Below are 20852 nucleotides of genomic sequence, written 5' to 3' on the forward strand. Positions count from 1 at the left end.
TCTCAGATGGATCCAGCAAATCTCCAGGACATTGTTAATTGGCTGTTTGTTTAGACCCCCAAGGATACCCCCACCCCCAGGTATGTCATAATTTGTATGTACTTAGCAATTACAAGACTATAACTATGCCCCAAAAGATTCCTCAGCATTAGCCATTTATTGGTTTCATTTTAATCTTAATACATTCTAATACACATTGTAAAGATTTATTGTTTTGTACTCTATAAAGATCTCTTGAAAAATTCACTTACTATTGGTGTGGATAATTATTCTAGTTAAGGCAAAAAATACGAAGCAATATTCTTGGGGAATGCCACCAACTGAATACCAATAATCCAAAATTTACAGCTTATAACACAACTTTTATTAGAAAAGTTATACATAACATAGCATCAACTATTTTCAAGAACAATATTAAACCCGATAAGCAACAAAAACCAGACTAACAAAATGTGTAACGAGAAACTGACCTTTCTATATAATCAAACATTGAATTATCTACAATGTCTTTATACAAAGGGAGAAAAATCCATGGTTTACAGGCACATGATACTGAAATAAAGCGTTAATAGCAATCTTATACAATTACCATTCTCAAGAAACTGATTCATCAAAACAGTAATTACGAGTTCACAAATTTAAAACATCGCACATAATTTAAAATTATTGGGTATACACTGAAGTCTGAGTGATTTTTTTTTTCCACACAAGTGCCAACACTTAAGCTAGAACTTTAAGCGTGTAATTTTGCCCTAAAAAGTTAAGACATGTTTTGATAATCATAATAGTCACATAATTTCTGGTGCTACCTGGTCTGTTAATATTTAAAGCCTTTATTTGGATGTTTTTACTTAAATTATAGGAAACTATTGGATTTCTGTTGCAAAGCTATTACAGTTCCAAACAAAGGAGTGTGCAAGCTTTGGAAAAAAAGATCAGTACTAAAACTTACAATAAATATCAAAGAAGCCATTAGTTTTTACAGCACTGTCTGCTTAAAGGTTAAGTCTACCAGTTGTACAATTTCCCATCAGTCTGTCCTTTCAGTTAGCATAGCAATTTCTATTTTCATGATCTGCATACTCAAATATGTCCAAACGTCTTTTTAAAACCTTAATTTATAGCTCCTGGAAAATTATAGATGCTTTTTATATTCATTCTACTCTAAAAAGTCTATTTCTGCTCATTTTAGAGTCTCACTAAAACAACAGATTTCAGCATAATAAGATTCATTAAAAAGTTTCAAATGGAATGATTTACAAAATAGGGCACTTTAAACCAAGTCCTATCTTTTTATAGTTACAGTACAATTTCACATACCAACCCCCCCCCCCGCCCCCACCATGGTGAATTGTGAAATTATACTTTAAAACTTATCCCGAGAAGACAGTCTCTGTTTGGGGCACCATCCCTGAAGGACAGTGGTCCCTTCTAAGACTGCTGGGTGTTGCTGATGGAAAAAGACAGTTTCTGTTAAAGATTCACACTACTGTTCTTAACTGTCAGGTGTTTTTTCCTGAAATGTTCTCCTTTACAATGCAGTAATGGAGAACTAAGATGAAAATCCCAACTTTCCGTTGCTACTCAATTATATGCTCCAATATTGCACACATCTGTTCTGGACTGTTAAACTAATCTTGGGGTGCTTGCTTTCTCCACCAGAATACAAACACCATACAAGCAGTTCTGCTTAAAGAGGAAATGGGTAAATTTAAAATACTGGAAAAAATGAAAAAAAAAGGCAGAGACTTTGTACAGACAAAAATGTAAAATTTCTGGAAGGGTTTTGTGTGCCCTACACATGGGGGCAATTTGTACACACTAGTGAAATGAACACTAGCTCTAATGTTTCTAGCTGCTCAAATAATGTGGAACCTTGGTCCTGGTGTTGCAATGATATCACTGTATGGTTCTTCCTGTGTCAGCTCAATAGCTTGCTGCTTTTTAAGAACCAAGAAGCTGTAGAACTTTGCTGCAGCTTGCTTTCTGTTTGTGTTTCGGCACAATTCAAGCAAACTGATAGATTCAGCTCCAGTTTTAGCGAGAGCTCGCTGAAATAAAAAAAGAGAGGAAAAATTAAAACAAAAGTAATCAGCAAACCAAAGCAGTAATTTCAGAAGCATACTATTTTTGTATAGTATGTGAATGTTTCTCATGTTTCATTTCTTTGTAGATTTAATTGAACTGATAAAATAGTAAAATGTGGCACTTACAGTTTTGTAAACTTTCAACTATCTTTTGAATCTATTTTAGGAGACCCTCAGGATCTTGCCTGGTATTTCACAGACATTCAAGCAACCTCCTCTGTATCTGATACATGAAGGCCCAAGGATAAGTGACACTCTAACCCTGTACAATGATTTGACAAATTTAATGATTCAACACATTAAATTTACTCAACCAAAAATAAGATGTATACACACACCAAGGAGTTCTGCTTTGCAGAGTAACAGTGGGAAAGTGTTCGCCTGGATGCTTTCCAGGCTTGATTTTAGCCTAACAGCTTATGTATTAAAGTAGTTTAAGGTATGTGGTTTTGGAAGAAGTTTCACAAAAGGCAGACTTGCTGGTTATATGGCATGTAACTTTTCCTTTTAAGGAAACAATGCCAAAAGCCTTTGATGAAATTTTTTCTCTAAGCCTTCACTGGCATACCTGAAGACCATGAAGCATCTGCTGGGTCCTTTTGTTCCACCTTCTTTCCTCTTGATCCTGATCACCCCCTGAAGCATCTTCATCCTAAGTGAAAATGATCCCACACAAAAACTGACAAAACTGCTACAAAATGAAGCGTTTCTGTTGTCTCCTGAAAGCTCTAAACTGTGTATTTTGGTTAGTGGAAAAACACTTAGCATTTACTTCAAAGTCTTTTTTTAAATTACAGAAGAATGTCTTCTGTGCATTTAGGTGATTTTATGATTCTGTACTGATCTAGAAGCATGGGATCTACACAGGGTGGTCCATGGACTAATGCTGCCAAGCGATGGGTTACTGGCCACTACTAAGATAAGAAAATCATATCAGGTGTTTCAAAAGGAATGGGCTACAATTTATAATATATATTTAACTGTAACAGCCTGGTTCCCAGTCACCTGCCACCTGCAAGACTGAGGTTGGCACCGGGCAAGAGCTGAGCTACTCCCCACCTATGCTGGAACTATACATAATATCCAAAGGACCAGGAGTTGATTTCAAAACTATCAGAAAGTATAATTTTAAATACTAATTGAACACAGTCTGAGATACTCTAGAACACAGGTTGGAAGAACTCTGGGGCTAGATTCTTACTTTAAAACAATGTACGGCTCATAATCAAGCCCTAAATGGTTATGAAACCTATGCTGGCATAAATTACAAATATGAACAGATGGTAATGAGAATTAGTCTTGGAAGAAACTTTAAACATAAAGGTTTAATAAATTATTTGACAGGACATCAAACAGAAAAATATCTAAGTCTTCTATAACAATCTTAAAGATCCAACAAAAGAGGGGGGCAGGGGGTTGGGAAGACAAAAGACCCTGAACAGCCAAAGTGTGCATGAGGAAAAGGAAATCCATTCCCAAACTACCTCTACTTTTTAAAAAAATAAAAATCAGATCAGCCAAGTCACATCCCACTCCACTCTAATGTAAAAACAAACCCCTCACAAATAGAGGGGTTATACGAGAGGCAGATGTTAGTAGCAGTAAGAATTGACCCTCGACAACGAGAGCAGCTTACAATTTAGAAGTCAAGAAATCAGTGAAAGGGCAAACCTCTTGTCCTCCAAAAGTCCACAAGGGACCGAGTGAATTATTTAACACAGCATAAAACTTGAGGGTCTTGAGCAGTGGTCTGCAACCTTTTTGGCACCAGGGACCGGTTTTTGTAGAAGACAACTTTTCCATGGATGGGGGTAGGGTGTGATGATTTGGGTATGAATCAAGAGAATTACATTTATCGTGTGCTTTATTTCTATTACTACGTTGTGATATATGAAATAATTATAAAACTTACCATAATGTTGAGCAGTAAGAGCCCTGAGTTTGTTTGCATCCAACTAGATGCTCCCATGTGGGGGTGATGGGAGACAGTGGAGGGCGCTCCCCAGCACTAACATCACCCCTTGGCTCTACTGGCATTAGATAATCATAAGGCATGCACAACCTAGGTCCCCTGCGTGCACATTTCACAGTGGTTTGCACTCCTATGAGAATCTAACGCCACTGATCTGACAGGAGGTACAGCTCAGGAGGTATAAGGATGGGGCGTGGCTATAAATACAGATAAAACTTCGCTCCTTCACCTGCTGCTCACCCCCTGCTGTGAGGCCCACCTAGTTCCTAACAATGGTGGGGGACCCCTGGTCTAGACCACTAAGAATTTGGCTAAGTTTTGTTTTTGTTCAAACATTTTTCATCACTCTGATAATTAACGCAGCTCCAATATGAAAAATAAAAACAAGCTGGTTGAAGATTTTCACTAAATCTGGAATGGGAATTTACTCATCAGATCTTTTTTACATTTCCTTACCTCTTCCTCTTCATCATCTTCTTTCTCCTTCTCCTTCTCTTTTTCTTTTTCTGGTAAAAGTTCTAACTCCGGAATTAACTGACAGATATTTGGAGGTTCTTCTGGGGGCAGCTCTACAGGAGGTATTTCCATCTGCTCTGCCTGCTGAGGCTTAAAGCAATAAAAACAAGGCAATTTAAGGATGCATATTTTAAGTGTAGCTTCTTTTAAGTATGTAGTTGCTGCAGTTTTCAAAAAGAAAAGAAATACTGGGATCACACCACCACACTTCCTCATAATCAAAAACTGATTACAAGTCTCAATATTAGTTTACAAAAGAAAATCCATTCACTGTCTTATCCTACAGCAAAGGTGCTTTGTTTTTATACTATTTGCAAACACTAACAAAAAACCCTCAAAACTTTCTGTATTAACATTTTAGAAATAAACAGAATCTACTGACTCCAGGGCAATGCAAAAAGGCTTTAACACTAATTAGCCTGGCACAGGCAACCATTACTGTGTAAGACTGCCGTAAGGTTATTGCAACCCAGCTTGAGTGCTAAACAGGTCTTGGGCTCTTCCTGAAGCAAATAATACAAATGAGGAGACTATTTTTCTGTGGACCCATTTCTTGTATTTTCTTCTCTGACTTAATACAAACAAATGAGAACATGAAAATACTGACAAGGGAACAATTATCCAGAGAGTGGTACTAAAGCAACCCACCTGCTCCCCTTCCTGAACTCAAAAAGAAAAATGCGCCCAGCCTTTTACAACTCTTTAACATCAGGGGGAGCTTAGAGAACTAGTTCTTAAAATTCGCAAGGAATATTCTTTTGCCAGCGTCTTGATGGAGGCTGAACCAAGAGCCTAAGGTACCAAAAAATCTCCCTTTGTCCAAATTAATGTATTCTATAGACTTAAGCTTGGGAAGCTTCAAACCAGACCACCTTCCTTTTCACTTACAATAGGACACTGAAGTCAACTTAATGGTAGCCAGTTTAAATGAAGTAGCAAGATGCTACTTTACTTTTCGGACAAATATATTCGAGTTTCTTAATGAGACAGCTTGAAACTACTTTGTACTATAGATATGCAGGAATGTTTGCTAAACAATAAACCAGAATCTGGAAGAGAACAGAGGCCTAGGAATAAATCTACACTCTTTGGTGAATTTAGCACAAAGGAGCCAACAGTATACAAGGACAATCTCTTCAATAAATGGTGTTGGGTAAACTAGACAGTCACATGTATAAGAATGAAATGAATTGAAGACTTGAATCTAAGATTTGAAACCATAACACCACTAGAAGAAAACACTGGTAAGAAACATTGGTTGTGACAGACATTTTTGGATTTGACACCAAAAGCAAAGGCAATAAAAGCAAAAATAAACAAGTCAGACTTCATCAAACTAAAACACACTGCAAAGGATACCATCAATAAAATGAAAAGGCAACCTACAGAATGGGGAAATATCTGCAAATCATTTATCTGATAAGAGACTAATATTCAAGATATATCAACAACTCAACTTAGCTCAAGAGCAAAACAAACTGAAAATGGGCAATGGATCTGAACACACATTTTTCCAAAGACAATATACCTGATGACCAACAGGTACAAGGACAGGTGCTCAACACATCTCTAATCAGGCAACGTAAATAAAAACCACAAGAGTATCACCTGACACCTGTCTGAATAACTAACCTGTTAGAACACCAAAAAAGACGAGAGAGAGCAAGTGTTGGCAAGGATGAGGAGAAAAGGGAACCTTCTTCACGCACTGCTGGTGCAAATGTAAACTGGCTCAGCCATTATGGAAACAGTGTGGAAGTTCCTCAAAAAATAAAAACTTAATTAAAACTAGAAATTTCACTTTCAGGTATTTATCCAAAGGAAATGAAATTACTATCTGGAAAAGCTGCTTCCATGTTCACAGCTAAGCTATGAAAACCACCTAAGTGTCCATCAACACATAAATGGATAAAGAAAATATGATACACACACACCGATGTATCATTATTCACCACAAAAAATTATGCCCTTTGTGACCACATGGATGGACCTGGAGAGCACTATGCTAAGGGAAATGAAGATGAGTCCTATATGACAGCTGCATCACTTACATATGGAATCTTACAAAGCTGACACTCACAGAAGCAGAGAGAATGGTGGTCGTGAAGCTAGAAGGTGGAGGAAATGAGATGGAGCAGTAGGTGCTGGTCACAGTATAATCTTCCAGTTATAGTAAGTTTGGGGGATCTAACACACAATATGATGATTACAATTAACAATACAATTGTACCTCCGTATCTGCAAGGGGTTGGTTTCAGGATCCCTTCTAAATAGAAAAATTCACTGACACTCAAGTATCTTACATAAAACACTTATTCCAGACAGCCCTCAGTATACATCCACGGATAAGGAGGTTCAACCAAATATAACTACACACTTGAAAATTGCTCAGAGTAGATCTTGTGTGACAAGAAAAAAATCTAATTCTGTAAAGTGATGGATAGTAACTAAACTTACCATAGTAATCATTTCACAATATATACATGTATCAAGTCATTACATCAGTCAGTTCAGTCGCTCAGTCGTGTCTGACTCTCCGCGACCCCATGAATCACATCATACACCCCAAACTATTTATATGTCAATTTTATCTCAATAAAAATGGAGGGAAAGTGTTCCATCTTGCTAACAGTTATTTATTAGCAGGAAGCTTGTTCTATTTTACTCAAAATGTATTTAACAGGTTCCTTATGTTGCTTCTTATTCTATCTAGAATTGTCTGATTCACCATGGGCTAATGTTTGAGAAATAAAATAAAATTAGAACTAAGTTCAGTGTCAAGGATTCCATATTAGCCAAGGATGTTCAGGCCACTCTGAAGCAAGACTATCCAAGAGTCAGAAAAAAACAAAAACTTCTAAACTAAAACCAACTCCCACTCAGGGCACACTGTATTTAGATCCATGGCTGCCATTTTTTCTCTCTGGATCCATTGCTTGCTATTTTCTGCCCAAACCAAGATTCTTCAAAAGGTCTCCTTAAATAACACTTGCTACTACTAGGGATCTAAAATACTGTCTGAACATCCCAAACATTTTGATGGAGAGATGTGCTTACAGGGATCACGGGTTCTGGGTCAATTTGTCCAGCTTTTCGTTTAACTCCCTGAGGTGGTGGTGGGGGCATGGCTGACTCATCCAAGTTTGTTCTGCTGGTCTCCATAGACTCCTGAAGGCGGCTTGGCTCTTCCAAAATGGGCTCATCTACAATTGGTCATATGAAGAGAAGACTTAGGTCATACAGTCCTTAACAGTATTTTAGAATCATGTAATATTAATATGCTACAACATAGGTACTTTCCCTAGTAAGGAAGGCAGCATAAAATTTTACCTCCACAAAAGTTACTCAATTCATAACAATACATTCAAAAGTAGGAGGGAGGTTTAAAAGGACAGGTGCCACTTCCAGTCCAAGGCAGGATAATCCTTTAGCAGACTAGCACTCAGTCAAGTCCTAAACCTCTAAGCAATCAGAGAGTATAAAGCATGTATTTCCCTGTTCAAAATTTGAGTACACTATTTTGTTCCTGATTTCTTTTACTTTGGCAATATATAGGTAAAATTTAAATCAAATGTTCACTTAAACTTTATGAGGGAAATATTCTAATAGAACAGACCAATAACATCACGCTGCTGATGTTGCTGCTGCTGGTCCTCTCTGGGAACCTCTGGATTTTCAAATTCTTTGAGGAATTCATCCAAATTATCAGCCTCTCCTCCTTTCCTCCTTTTTCGAAGATCTTCTGGTACTAGTGGTGTAAGACAACGTGTAAAGAGCTATAAAAAATTAAAAAAAATAAAAAATATAACTTCTACTACAAATCACAAGAAATGAAAACCTACCACTAACATTACAATGTTTTAATAGTCGGTGTGTATATATATAAAATTGAGCAAGATTTCTACTTAATGTTATAGCATATTCACACTCCATTCTATAATTTGAAGTCCTGTAAGATTTTCATTGCAGCAATTTTAGAAAATTTGAGGATGAAATTTTTTTATCCACTGTCTAACTTGGAGATTAAGTTTTAAATTTATTTACCTGCAGTTTATTTACACATCCATACACTTAAAACTCAATCTAACTGATATCATACCCAACAGCTTTACATAGTACCCTTTTCACTTAATGATATGGTAATTTTATTAACTATTATTTCTAGTATTTTTAATGACTGAATATTCCACTGAGTGGAAATATATATGTGTGTGCATATATATGCCACGCTTGAAAGATTTTTTAATATTTTAAGGTTCTTTAGAAAAATTTAACTGTAAATAAAATTATTTAACATCTTCATGGAGTAGTTTTTCCCCCATATTTTAAATTATCTCCTCAGAAAAAATTATTGACAATGAAACCACTAAGTCAAAAAAAAAAAAATCTTAAGAACCTTCTTCCAATTGATTATGATTGTGCGTCCAAAAAAACAGCAGTTTTAACAAAGCCTTGCTGCTTTAAAGACTTTGATTTTTTTATAATCAATCTAAGAATATTCAACTGTAGAAAAGGGCCTGTAAATGAGAAGAAATTCTCATAAAGTCATAAATCTGTACTGTGGGAAAAGCAGAACCAACCCATGTTTTAGCCAGAAAGCACCATCTAAAGAACGCACACTTGAGCCACAGTACACACTAAGGCAACAGAACTAATAATTTATCATGAGAAGTTGAGGAGAGAGAACTATTATTAAAAACACCAGTGGCTTTTTAGAATAGTGAAAATTCATTCCACATCTTTTAGAAATGTAGGTGTCACTTATCATAATCTTTCAGACCAGGTTTATGTTCAGTATACTGTGGTTTAAGGGAGAAAAAAGATGCCATATGGCTGGCTGAACAATACCTGATCAAAAATGATTTAAACAAAAGGCTTTAAAGTTTATTTTTAAAAATGATCAAACTCTGCATGAAATTTAAAATCCTGCAAACGCTATTACCTTCAGTAGTCTGTTATTCCACAAAGGCTGAGCAGGTAAAGAGAAGAGTTTTTCCACTCCTCCTGTCTCTTTCCACATCATCAATTTCTTGGTGGGTGGTGCCAGATCCAAAGTAGTAACAATATCAGAATAATCACTGAGCTGGGCTCTAATTGTCTTGCTATCCAACTCTTTGACGCTGTCAACAATGAGCTTCCTCTTCCTCTTGGCTTTTGTTTCCTTGACTGGCATGATAAAAGAAAATAAGGTCATCTTTCTGAGAGGCCAGCATGAACTGTACAATTTTGGTCTCACTGTATTTCTGCCTTTCTACATGCCTAGAAGAAATGTTAAACTTTCATGAGTACAGAATCTATTTTAACCGATGTTTCCCAAGCATCATATCGAAGCTGATATATAATAAATGTTCAATAAAAATTTGCTGAATGAGTATGTATTGACTTTTAGCACAAAAGGAGCAAAAAAAAAAAAAAAAAAATTTTAAGAACCAATTCATTTTTGCCCATGTAGTCTTATATTGTAAATACAAAACATACCTCACCTCGTTCAAAGTTAGACTCAAGCGCTAGGTTTTGCCAATTAGGTAAGTGACCATTTCACTTTGCTAACCTCTTTATTTTCTCATCTGGAATATGGCCAACCACTTACAAGGGATTGTAAAATAATTAGTATAGTGTCTGGCATAGACTGAGGACTCCATAAGTGGCTGCAATTACTATGATTTTTATTAGAAAAGTTACTGTTCATAGACGGCAGCTGCATAAGCAGCTTGATGAAGTGAAAGGAGCCCAAACCCAGCTAGATGAACCTGAAACTCCATCCTATGCACTTTCTGTGTGTTCATTTCTAACCTTACTAAATTCTCACAAGGAAGGTAAACATTATCTCAGTTTCTTAAGATACGGAAAGGCTCATGGTGTTAAATCCTCACGATTTCATTCTGTCATAGTTACATTAACTCTATTGGTTTTAAAGATAAAATACGCATGTGGTTCAAAATTCAAAAAGATGTTACACAGTGACAGCCTAGTCCAGCCCCTGTCCTCCAGCTACTGAGTTCCCTTCCTTGAAATTAAAAGTTCAAGTTCTTATAACACCTGGCTAAGCTCAACTGTCTTAAACAATGCAGTATTTGTCCTTACTTTTTTTTATAGATCTCTGTGATATCTGTCAATAATACAGTACATAATTTACTTAATTATCTAGGTTCCCCTACTGCTGAAGCTCTATGACAAAAGACTTGTTCATTTTATATTTTCAGTTCCTAAATCGAGTTCATTACACAGAGAGTACTCATTTTAAACCAGAAGCCATGTACCAATTTTGGTGATCAGATTCTAAGTGGGAAATCTCGAAAGTTAATCTTGTTTTAACTTAAAAGTAGTAACAATATCTTGAGTCACACTTAAATAACTTATTCTATCCCACTGTACCCATAAACCATTTAAAAATTTTTAAGTTTCACATCCAAATTACATATTGCCTCTTCTACTCAGAGGAGGCACCTCCAATACTTCGCTATGCTTCTTATTTAAGTACTATAACTGATTAGTCAATCTTGTTATTTTACTGAAAAATGCCCTGCAGTGTTTTTAAACTGTTATACATGTGACCTGTTCGCATTTTTGTAACCCCCAAAGACTGAGATACATATTTGCAGAAAGCCTGTTTGATCCTTTGGAAGCTATTTCACAGCAACTTGTAAAAACATTCTGTAAGATATTAAAATTGTCATTGATTAAAGACTCTACTACAGATGACAGACAAAGGAGAAAAGTTATTTAAAATGAGGAGATTACTGGAAAGTATGTTTGCTCACCAGTGATATCAATAGGTTCCAAAGCAAAAGCTTCTTCCTCATTTGGAACAAGTGTTGTCTGATCAGTCATGGTTGGCATTGGTTCAACAGGATCCACTGAATCAGGACTATCAGGCCCACCCACTATAAAAGCAGAAATTTGGTCACAAAAGGCTTGGAATTTACTACACATCCAACAAATGGTAGGGAAAAAACCCCTTTGAGTTACTGAAAGCAACCCACTGGTACCAAAGAGAAAACATTTTTCTAATTATAAGGTCTTTCCAGTTGACCTACTGGCCAAAACACAGGAAGGAGCACAGGGTTAAACACACAAGAGACTCAACCATAAGCACTTTTTAAGATTCACAGTTCATTAACAACTGAAATGTTTAGTTCTTGGTCTTCTACGTGAAATATGTTTTTGGATGTCATACAATCCCATGCAATCACTGAGCATGAAATGCTTACTTGACACATTATCATCCTCGTCCATATCATCATGTGCAGGCTGCTCTGGCAACATCACCCCCGCCTCAGACAGGGCAGGGGGGTCGTCAAAGATACCTCCATCATTGTTACTAATCAGCTTGTCATCTGAAATAGGGAATGTAACTTAGTTGCAGTTTAGAAAAGAAATGCTGAAAGATCAATAGCCAATCACTGGGAAAATAAGGTTATGTCAAAATGGATTAAATTTTAAAAAGTTAAATCTGTATTCAATATGCATCTGTTTTCTTTGTGGTAGTATACAGAAGTATTAAATACTTCCACACATGGAAAAATGTCTCCTTCTTAATTTTAAAATTTATACTTACAGACACAAATAGAGAAGCCTGAAGAATTAGTAAAACTTAAAATTCCAAGATAAGCACGTATAAACAAAATTAGGTATTGCTAACATTTTAAGGTTACAGGTTTACAGAAAACTTCAACTGAACCAACTGGTCACAATTTACACACATATACCTAGAGAGCTGCTCAAGACTGAGAATTAGCAGCCACTCTAAAACACTGCAACTACATAAAGAAATTATGTTAATCACCTTGTAGTGACTTACCTAATATACCACCATCATTTCCTTCTCCAAAATTGTCATCCTTATATTGGTCTTCATATTCTAAATGGTTAATTTTCTCATTAAGATTGCTGGTGCTCTGCTCAGGCTCTAATAGGAGATTAGAAGCACCAGTGCTTGCTAACATGTCATCATCCTCGAAAGCGCTGCCTTCTCTCATTATCTCACGATCATCCATTCCAAAGTCACCTAAACAAATTTTAGTCAATCATTAGTTGAAAAAAGTTAGAAATACTGCTGACACAAAAGAAAATGCCTTCTGATTTAATTATAATGCCATGTTTGCCTAATAAAGTCTTATGTGTCTTTGAATATTAAAACATTTGGTTTAAACTTTAAATCTTCAGCATCTACATTGCATAAACCGATTCTGGGATGTGATCAGAAAATTCAAACACAAGATCCAAATTTAGGTTATCCTAAATATGTTAAGTGACATAACTTTAATATTACAGCTAGTGGCTAATGATTTCCTTCTCTATTACCAAAATCATTTTCTTGTAGAATACTGATGTTTCCAACTTCTTCTCTCATGGTTATCTCTTCCACTCTACTCTGGTTCAGGCTGAACTGCTGGGCTACATCAATGTCACTATAAAAGAATTTAAAAAAACACTTTAGTCTCAATTCTCACTGTATTGTTTTATAAGGGAAAACATATCTCAATTCTATTCTATAAGGGGGGAAAAAAGCATACACACAACCTATGGAGCCTAAATATTTGACATTAAATAAATACAATCCAAGAATCTAAATGATTTAAAAGCTAATTTCATTTGTATTTGAATTTTAAAAATGTTAATGACCAGTGAGCAAAATACAGTATGCTGAAATCACTACATAAAGCAACAGGGTATACAGAGAGGAAAGAACTTAGAGATGCACGGGTTAGAGAACCGTGGGTTTGCATCAGGGCCCTGCAATTTATAGGCTATGTGAACACTGACGTTAACTGGCTTTTCTGGAACTCTGTTTAATATGAACCAACCTCAGATTGGGTGATAGTGCAACATGCATTTAGTGGGGGAAAAAAACACCTACACATAAGGAGACCCTTGCAGGTGACACTGGTGTTAAGGGTCAACTGTACACATTAAATAAAACTGGCAATGTATCGATAATGAAAGAAACTGGATGATCAGTACCTGGAGTTCATAATACTAATCACTCTTACTTTTCAGCTGTGTTAAAAAGGAGAAATTCCACCATAAAAATTAAAAAAACAAAACGCCATAGTATAGAGATAAAGTAAAGCAGTCAAATAGTGCCTAGCACCAATTAATACAATAAACTCAAAGTATGTAATAAATTTATATAAGCCACAGATTGTTTTTTTTAAAAGCAAAAAAAAAATTGTTAAAAAATAAATGGGGCTTGATGTATAGGGTTTCTTGGTTAATTGTGCTACTTAATCACTTAGTAACAGTTGCATTCCCTGTCATGGTAATGATAGCTGGATTCTGAAGACTTGAGAAGAGATAAACAACATACCACAGTACTCTGTTATAATGGTCATCTCTGTACAATGTTCTGTTCTCAAATGCATGCTGTGACAATGACCTTCGCTTGCTCTTTGTATAAAGTTATCTCACATGTTTATTAAAAAAAAGAAAAGAACAAAACTTGTGGCTGAGTGTAGCTTGTTCAAGATGATAAAACTGTAGAAGACTTTAGTAAATACCTCTGAAAAAAATCATGAAGCTACAGTTTAAGTTTATTGATATCATTATGTAAAGCAAACGGCTAGACAGCTGTTCAATTTACATAATGGCCTAAGCAAATCAGAATTCTCTTCTTACATGGTTTTCTTACAGAGGAAACACTTCTGGGTTATGTGTTTCATATTTATATACTATCATAAATACAGCATATGCATTTTGGCTACATGTTAATTCAATGTCAAAACATCCCAAGAAAACTATGTATTTGTAAGCCAATAATGTTTTTTGGTACACCAAGTCATGATTAAAAAAAAAAGAGAGAGAGAGAGACATACTCTAAGTCAGGCAGGGGCTGATCAAAATCATGAAATTCTTCAGGTAAGGTTATGGCATTGTACGCAGCTTCTCGATTTTCCTCAGGCAGGTCAACAACACCTGGAAAAGTAACAGTAAGCTTCAAACCCTGGCTATACCAAAGATTATCAAGTGGTCAAGGAAGGTAAAATGTCAGTTTAATTTCCTAAGGTTGTATTCCAGGAGGGTTGCTTCAGTACCACTGAAGCACAAGTACTTTAGCTTTTTCTATGATCATAAGTCACACTACTTGAATCACAAGAAAAAGGTCAAAGCACTAATTATGAATTAAACTGAGAAATCTTTAATAAAAGGACATAGCAACAAATAAGTATTAATAACAGCTTTCTGTATAAGCATGAAATTTATGAGGAAAAGGAATGACTGCAAAAGAGTATCCCAAATGTTAAGAGGAATTAGTTATTTTAGAAAAGTGGGATTAAATTATTTTATTTTCTTTACATTTTCCCCTATATTTTAAAGTGGTCTATTGCAAGGAGATCCAACCAGTCCATTCTAAAGGAGATCAATCCTGGATGTTCATTGGAGGGACTGATGCTAAAGCTGAAGCTCCAATACTTTGGCCACCTCATGAGACGAGTTGACTCACTGGAAAAGACTCTGATGCTGGGAAAGGTTGGGGGCGGGAGGAGAAGGGGACGACGGAGAATGAGATGGCTGGATGGCATCACCGACTCTGTGGACATGAGTTTGAGTGTACTCCGGGAGTTGGTGATGGACAGGGAGGCCTGGCGTGCTGTGATTCATGGGGTCGCGGAGAGTCGGACACGACTGAGCGACTGAACTGAACTGAACTGATAATAAACATGCCTTGATTTAAAAGATAAAAAGAAACAAAATGCTATTTTAGCAAAATACGCTTAGTAGCCACAAAGTAGAAAACAATCAAGTATCATGGCCTCTGCCTAAGCATTTTACTTTTAATCAAATCTTAGAATCTCAAAGATTTCACTATTCATGTTACAATAATTTGAAACAGAAGAATACAACAGCAGTAGAAATTAACAGTATAAAGCAGCCCTCCTACACACTGAGATTATTTTAATCAGAATAAAATTTCATCAATACTTTATCTATACAGATGGAAGTTTGGTTGCAAGTGTTCAGTTTTAGAAATCAACTATTACCTAAAACAAAAAAACAAATAGAACATTTAACAAATTTTTAACAATTTCAGCTAAAAGTGAATTTAAGACTACATTAAAAAAGATTTTCTTCTGAGCTGTATTTTTAAAAACAGAACAATGAGTTCTCAACACTTCAACCTCTGATGACTGCTGAAAAAGGAGTTAAAATGCAGCTCCAAAGGAAAAACAAAAAAGGTCTGCCATAATTCCATTCACAGAACAAAAATGAAATGGGCTATCTCCCTTGAAACACTGCCTCTCCAAGCTTTGCCCATTTTTGAAGGGCTCCTTGTATTGCAATTAAACTAATGCCCATCTGGGCTTCCCTGGTGGCTCAGAGGTTAAAGCGTCTGCCTCCAATGCGGGAGACCCGGGTTCGATCCCTGGGTCGGGAAGATCCCCTGGAGAAGGAGATGGTAACCCACTCCAGTATTCTTGCCTGGAGAATCCCATGGACGGAGAAGCCTGGTAGGCTACAGTCCACAGGGTTGCAAAGAGTCAGACACGACTGAGCGACTGAACAGAACGGAATGCCCATCTAGAAATACATGCTTAGCAGTTTTTCACCTTGAAGACAATAAACTTCAAAGTTAAAACAAAAAAGTCAACAATACCTGGTCGAAAAGCCATCTTTATCTTAATGAATGCCTCATTACAATCTGCCAGGAGGTATTTGGCTTTTCTGTGATAGATTCGAACTACTCCCAGTAAGAGATGTCCTGATGTTCGGAGTGCCATCTTCACCTGCGGATTAACATTAATTTAAACAGTAATGTTTTGGGTTTAGAGAAAATTTGAAAGCCTGTATGTTGTGCAATTTATAGGCAGTTTATATCTCTTCATACTTTTAACCATTACCTCATAATCATGTATGTATTTTCTCACCTGTAAATTTCCTGAGTATACCCAAAGAACAGACTGACCGAAATTTATGAATGAACATGGATGTGAATGTAGCTATTAAGCAAGTATTAAGGCAACCCATGAACTGTTATCATTAGCATTAAGTTTGTGATATTTCTGGATGCCAATCCAGAGTCACTGCTCCCTGTCAGTTAACTGAACTCTGATTTTATGTGGGAAGTGAACGTCCCCAGACTTGAAAGATGATGGTCTTGTTCGTCTCTGCTGATGCTTGTTTGAGTGGGCATACAACCTAGTTCAATTAACAAGGAGTATTAAATAGGTCAGAGAATTCTGAGATTTTCCCAATTAAAAAAATAAAAATCTCCACGAAAACCTGAACAGTCTCTCCTCCCCTCCTGCACTGTGCGCAGGTGGGGCTCCAGCTGCCTGCAGTAGCCCTCTGATCACAGGGCACGGCATAAGGATAAGGACAGGAAGCCAAGCAACTAAGAGAGGCGAGTCTAGGTGAGTCCTCGGGCGACACGCTTGAACGGCTGACCCAATCCGAGATCTTCCGACCTCCAAAACTTCTAGTTAAACAAGACCGCTAATTTCCTTACTGTTTAAGCCACTTTTTGTGCTTAGTACCTGACTAGAAAGCATACTAACCGATAAAGGATAACAGTATTTTTTTTTTTTTAAACAAGAAATCACACTCCTCAGCTTGTATTTTATCAAGGTGGATCTTGACCAGAGTTTATGGGGGGTCTAGAATGTGGGATTGGAGAAGGAAATGGCAACCCACTCCAGTGTTCTTGCCTGGAGAATCCCAGGGATGGGGGAGCCTGGTAGGAGGCCGTCTATGGGGTCACACAGAGTTGGACACGACTCAAGTGACTTAGCAGCAGCAGCAGCAGAATGTGGGATGAGACACAGTAGTTGGGGAAAGAATGAGGGAATTGAACCCTCAATCTAAACAGAATCAGAATTCCTCTGGTTACAGTAACATGTTTTAAAAGCACAAGAAAACATGAGTGCAACTTAATCAGATTGTTTTCCAGATCATACCACAGAAACATCAAAATCTAAGGTAGCAAAGAAAGAAAGCTGTTAAATATTTGCTTATAGCTTAACTTATGATTAGTATACTATGTTATTTATAAGTTACAATACAATGTATTGTTGTAGTTAATATGTGTACTCCCTAAAGCAGTCTAAGATTCTATTAACAATAACTCAGGATCTACATTTATGGTCACATCACATGACAGCATAAATTGTGAAGTTTAGAGTTATAAATTCTTATTTAAAAATGTAATAAATTTGTGACTACATCTAGGACACATCCGATGATGAATCTCTTACCCAATTAAAATGCTGCTCTTAATGGAAAAATGAGACTCTCCCTTTATGGCTTGCCTTAGGAAATTTTAAATTAATAATGACTACGCCCAACCCTTCACCTGAGAAAAAAGGAGGCAGAAAATTCAACCATGGTATATGCCATTATCCTGTCCAGAAGCAGCAACGTTTAGAAGGTGGTGCACAGAAAACAGAGTAGTGGTTACCTTGGAAGAAGGGGATGGGGAGAGGCAAAGGGGTCAACTTTATGGGAATGGATGGAAACAAAACTTTAGGTGGTGAGCATGCTGCATGGTATACAAAAGGAGAAAACACAAAATCTATCATATAATGTTATAGATCAATATTACCTCAAAGTAAATTACTTACAAATGAAGATAATAGTTTAAAAAAAGGTAGTATTTGGGCAAAGGCTTTCTTTCTTTCTAGGTTAGTTTGGTTCAGAATTTAGTCTAGAAGGAGGTAAAATGAGGTGTGGAACTTTTGCTGCTGAGCTTGCTCATTATTAAGCGTGTAGGTATGATCAAGAACACAGGCTATATACATCCAAGGACAGCTCTACAGGGGCTAAGAGGGACCGTTCCAACCAAAGTGGGGGAAGGAATGGAGTTCTGAGTGGACCATCTGTCTGACACGGGTTCTAAACGACTAAATTAACATTTCCCCACAAGAACTGCACAACAAGAACAAACATTAGAAATTTTTAGGTCATTTCACCCTGTGGAGGTATCTATTGTGATACATTCTATCACAATAGACCAAAATCAAAGAAAAACAGAAATGATTTTAGAGTTTTAAGTGTCCCTAATGGCATACAAAGTACTCTGCACATATTATGAAAAAATGTGTTTTTTTAAAAGCCAAATCAGCTTCAGTATTTGCTTATGGATTTTGTTAAAAGATTAGCCACACATATCCATTTCCAGAAACGAGTTCAATTTCTCCTTTCTCCATTTACTTAATTCAGTAAGCATACTTATAAAAAGAAAACATTTCTCAATTTGACCAGCAGTACACACTGGTACAGCTTCCCCATAGAATACATTCCTAATGCATCAGATATCTTAAAAATAAGTACATCACCTGCTCCAACCATCATATTCCTAAAACATCAACATTAAAGAAAGACACAGAACAAAAGATTTTACAAATAACGGTTACAAAATGGTTGTTTTTTAAAGAGGAAAATGAAAACTTGTAATCACACCACCTGGAGCAATCTTTAATAATATTCTAACATGCCTTTTGGGCTTTTATCTGTCCATATACACAATTTTTCTTTTTGTGTACATAAAACTGCATATTGTTTCGTAATGAGCCTGTATCCAGGAAAAGCTCTGTCCAAAGTATTACTGTAATTTTTAATGCCTGCATTAAAAGACCAGAGGAATTAAATTTAAAAAATTTGGGAAAAAATATGGATTAGCTCCCTCCTTTTAAAAAATGGAGCTGGCAAAATATACACAATCACAACTATAAATTACAAGTCCATTATCCTTTATCTGAAGTCCTAGGGGTCAAATGTGTTTTGGAATTCAAAGCTTTTTTGAATATTATAAAGTTAATGCAGTGCACATACCATTTATCAAAATATTCCCAGGAGTGTCTGCAACAGACCCCCATAATCATACACATTAGCGTTTCCACAGTGAATTTATGAAAACACAAATGACCTCACTTCAGTTAGTCAAGTGTGTTTCTGCGTTTTTGTATTTTACGTTCTGTGCTTAAGACACTATGACACTGTACAATACAACTGCTAAAATGATGGCAGTTATGAATAGAGCTTCTCCCAGACGCAGTCTTGTTACAAAACATACAATGCAGTTTTTGTATACATTCATTAAAAGGGAGAAAAATTGCATGTATAACACACGCACCCAGGAAAGTCCAGAAGGCATACCAAAATACTAAATGTTTCTCTAGGTGGTAGAACTAGAGGTCACTTATTTTCCCATTTGCAGAAAGTTTTCTAATTAGTATTGTCTTAGAAACAATAAAACATCTCTAACACCAATAAATTCTACATTAATAACTCTAAAACTGGCTGAAGTTCCATAGAAACTTTATAATGTACTCTAATTCCAAATCAAACTTTCACTTCTCCCCTGTAAAGCATTTTTCCGCGTAAGTTTTCTGAACGAGTCTCTGCTACACCCCAGCTTTATTCCTGGGATCCTCTTGCTCTTTCAGCAATAAAGAACTACTCTCATTTAACTGTCAATTCTAACAGTAGCTCCCAATGCTGATCCAGAGACCTGCAATCTGGAATCTTTAAAAACAGGAAAACTGGTAGATGTATGTGTATATGAATATGTATAAATACGACATCCAGGAAAGGACCTTTAAAATACAGACGTAATATATGTATTAAAAAAACTACATTCAAGGACTATACCTTTGAGATTAGCCCTTCATACATTTTTAAAATCAATCTCTTTGTTCCTCAATGAAATGCTAACGATGTTAGTAGCTTTGTGTGTGTTTTAATGGTCCTTCTTTGGCAACACAAAAAACATGTATTAAGTTATACAATTTGTGAAATCCAAGGGTGGAAACCACTGACTGCTTCAGAAGTTTCAGAGGATATCAAGAAAATCTCTAGAAACAGAGGAGCAAACAAGGCAGAAAAGATTAGGACACTCACAAGCCTTTCATTCTAGTGGTACACAGTAATTAAATATTTAGGGAAAGCGCATGGCCAAGTACAAAAGTTCTACAAGGAAAAAAGGTTGGTATCTTCAAGAAATAACGAGTAGGCCTGTGAAGCTGAGGTGGAGCAAGTGTTCTGGACACTGTTGACTATGTGGATAAAGTAGTTAGGTCTGGCCCCTGTAACATTTTCCAAATAATGGGTCCTTATTTTGAAAACTTTATATAAATTCTATAAATTCCTCAATCAAAATTGCCTATACAAATATTTAGTACAAAAACATCTAGAAAGTCAAATATAAAATAAGTGGCTTCCTTGGTGGCTCAGACGGTAAAGCGTCTGCCTGTAATGCGGGAGACCTGGGTTCGATCCCTGGGTCGGGAAGATCCCCTGGAGAAGGAAATGGCACCCCACTCCAGTACTCTTGCTGGGAA

The 20852-nt window shown here is 36.4% G+C and overlaps 1 protein-coding gene across 1 annotated transcript in view; it reads right to left on the reverse strand.

Moving 5' to 3' along the window:
- Positions 1 to 341: 341 nt before the first annotated feature.
- The window catches only part of RAD21 (RAD21 cohesin complex component), a 28349-nt gene continuing 7838 nt past the window's right edge, over positions 342 to 20852 (reverse strand). Inside the window, exons 3-14 of the mRNA XM_055432058.2 lie at positions 16172 to 16301; positions 14391 to 14490; positions 12880 to 12986; positions 12377 to 12583; positions 11787 to 11912; positions 11337 to 11459; positions 9518 to 9741; positions 8192 to 8351; positions 7633 to 7778; positions 4516 to 4665; positions 2656 to 2739; positions 342 to 2051 (exon numbers count right to left, since the gene is read on the reverse strand). Of these exons, the coding sequence (XP_055288033.1) occupies positions 1860 to 2051; positions 2656 to 2739; positions 4516 to 4665; positions 7633 to 7778; positions 8192 to 8351; positions 9518 to 9741; positions 11337 to 11459; positions 11787 to 11912; positions 12377 to 12583; positions 12880 to 12986; positions 14391 to 14490; positions 16172 to 16301 (1749 nt within the window). The 3' untranslated portion in view covers positions 342 to 1859. The remainder of the gene's footprint in view (positions 2052 to 2655; positions 2740 to 4515; positions 4666 to 7632; positions 7779 to 8191; positions 8352 to 9517; positions 9742 to 11336; positions 11460 to 11786; positions 11913 to 12376; positions 12584 to 12879; positions 12987 to 14390; positions 14491 to 16171; positions 16302 to 20852) is intronic.

This window comes from Moschus berezovskii, chromosome 16, assembly GCF_049115385.1.
Source record: "Moschus berezovskii isolate FMDL1 chromosome 16, NW_MosBer_1.0, whole genome shotgun sequence".
NCBI classification, from domain to species: domain Eukaryota; kingdom Metazoa; phylum Chordata; class Mammalia; order Artiodactyla; family Moschidae; genus Moschus; species Moschus berezovskii.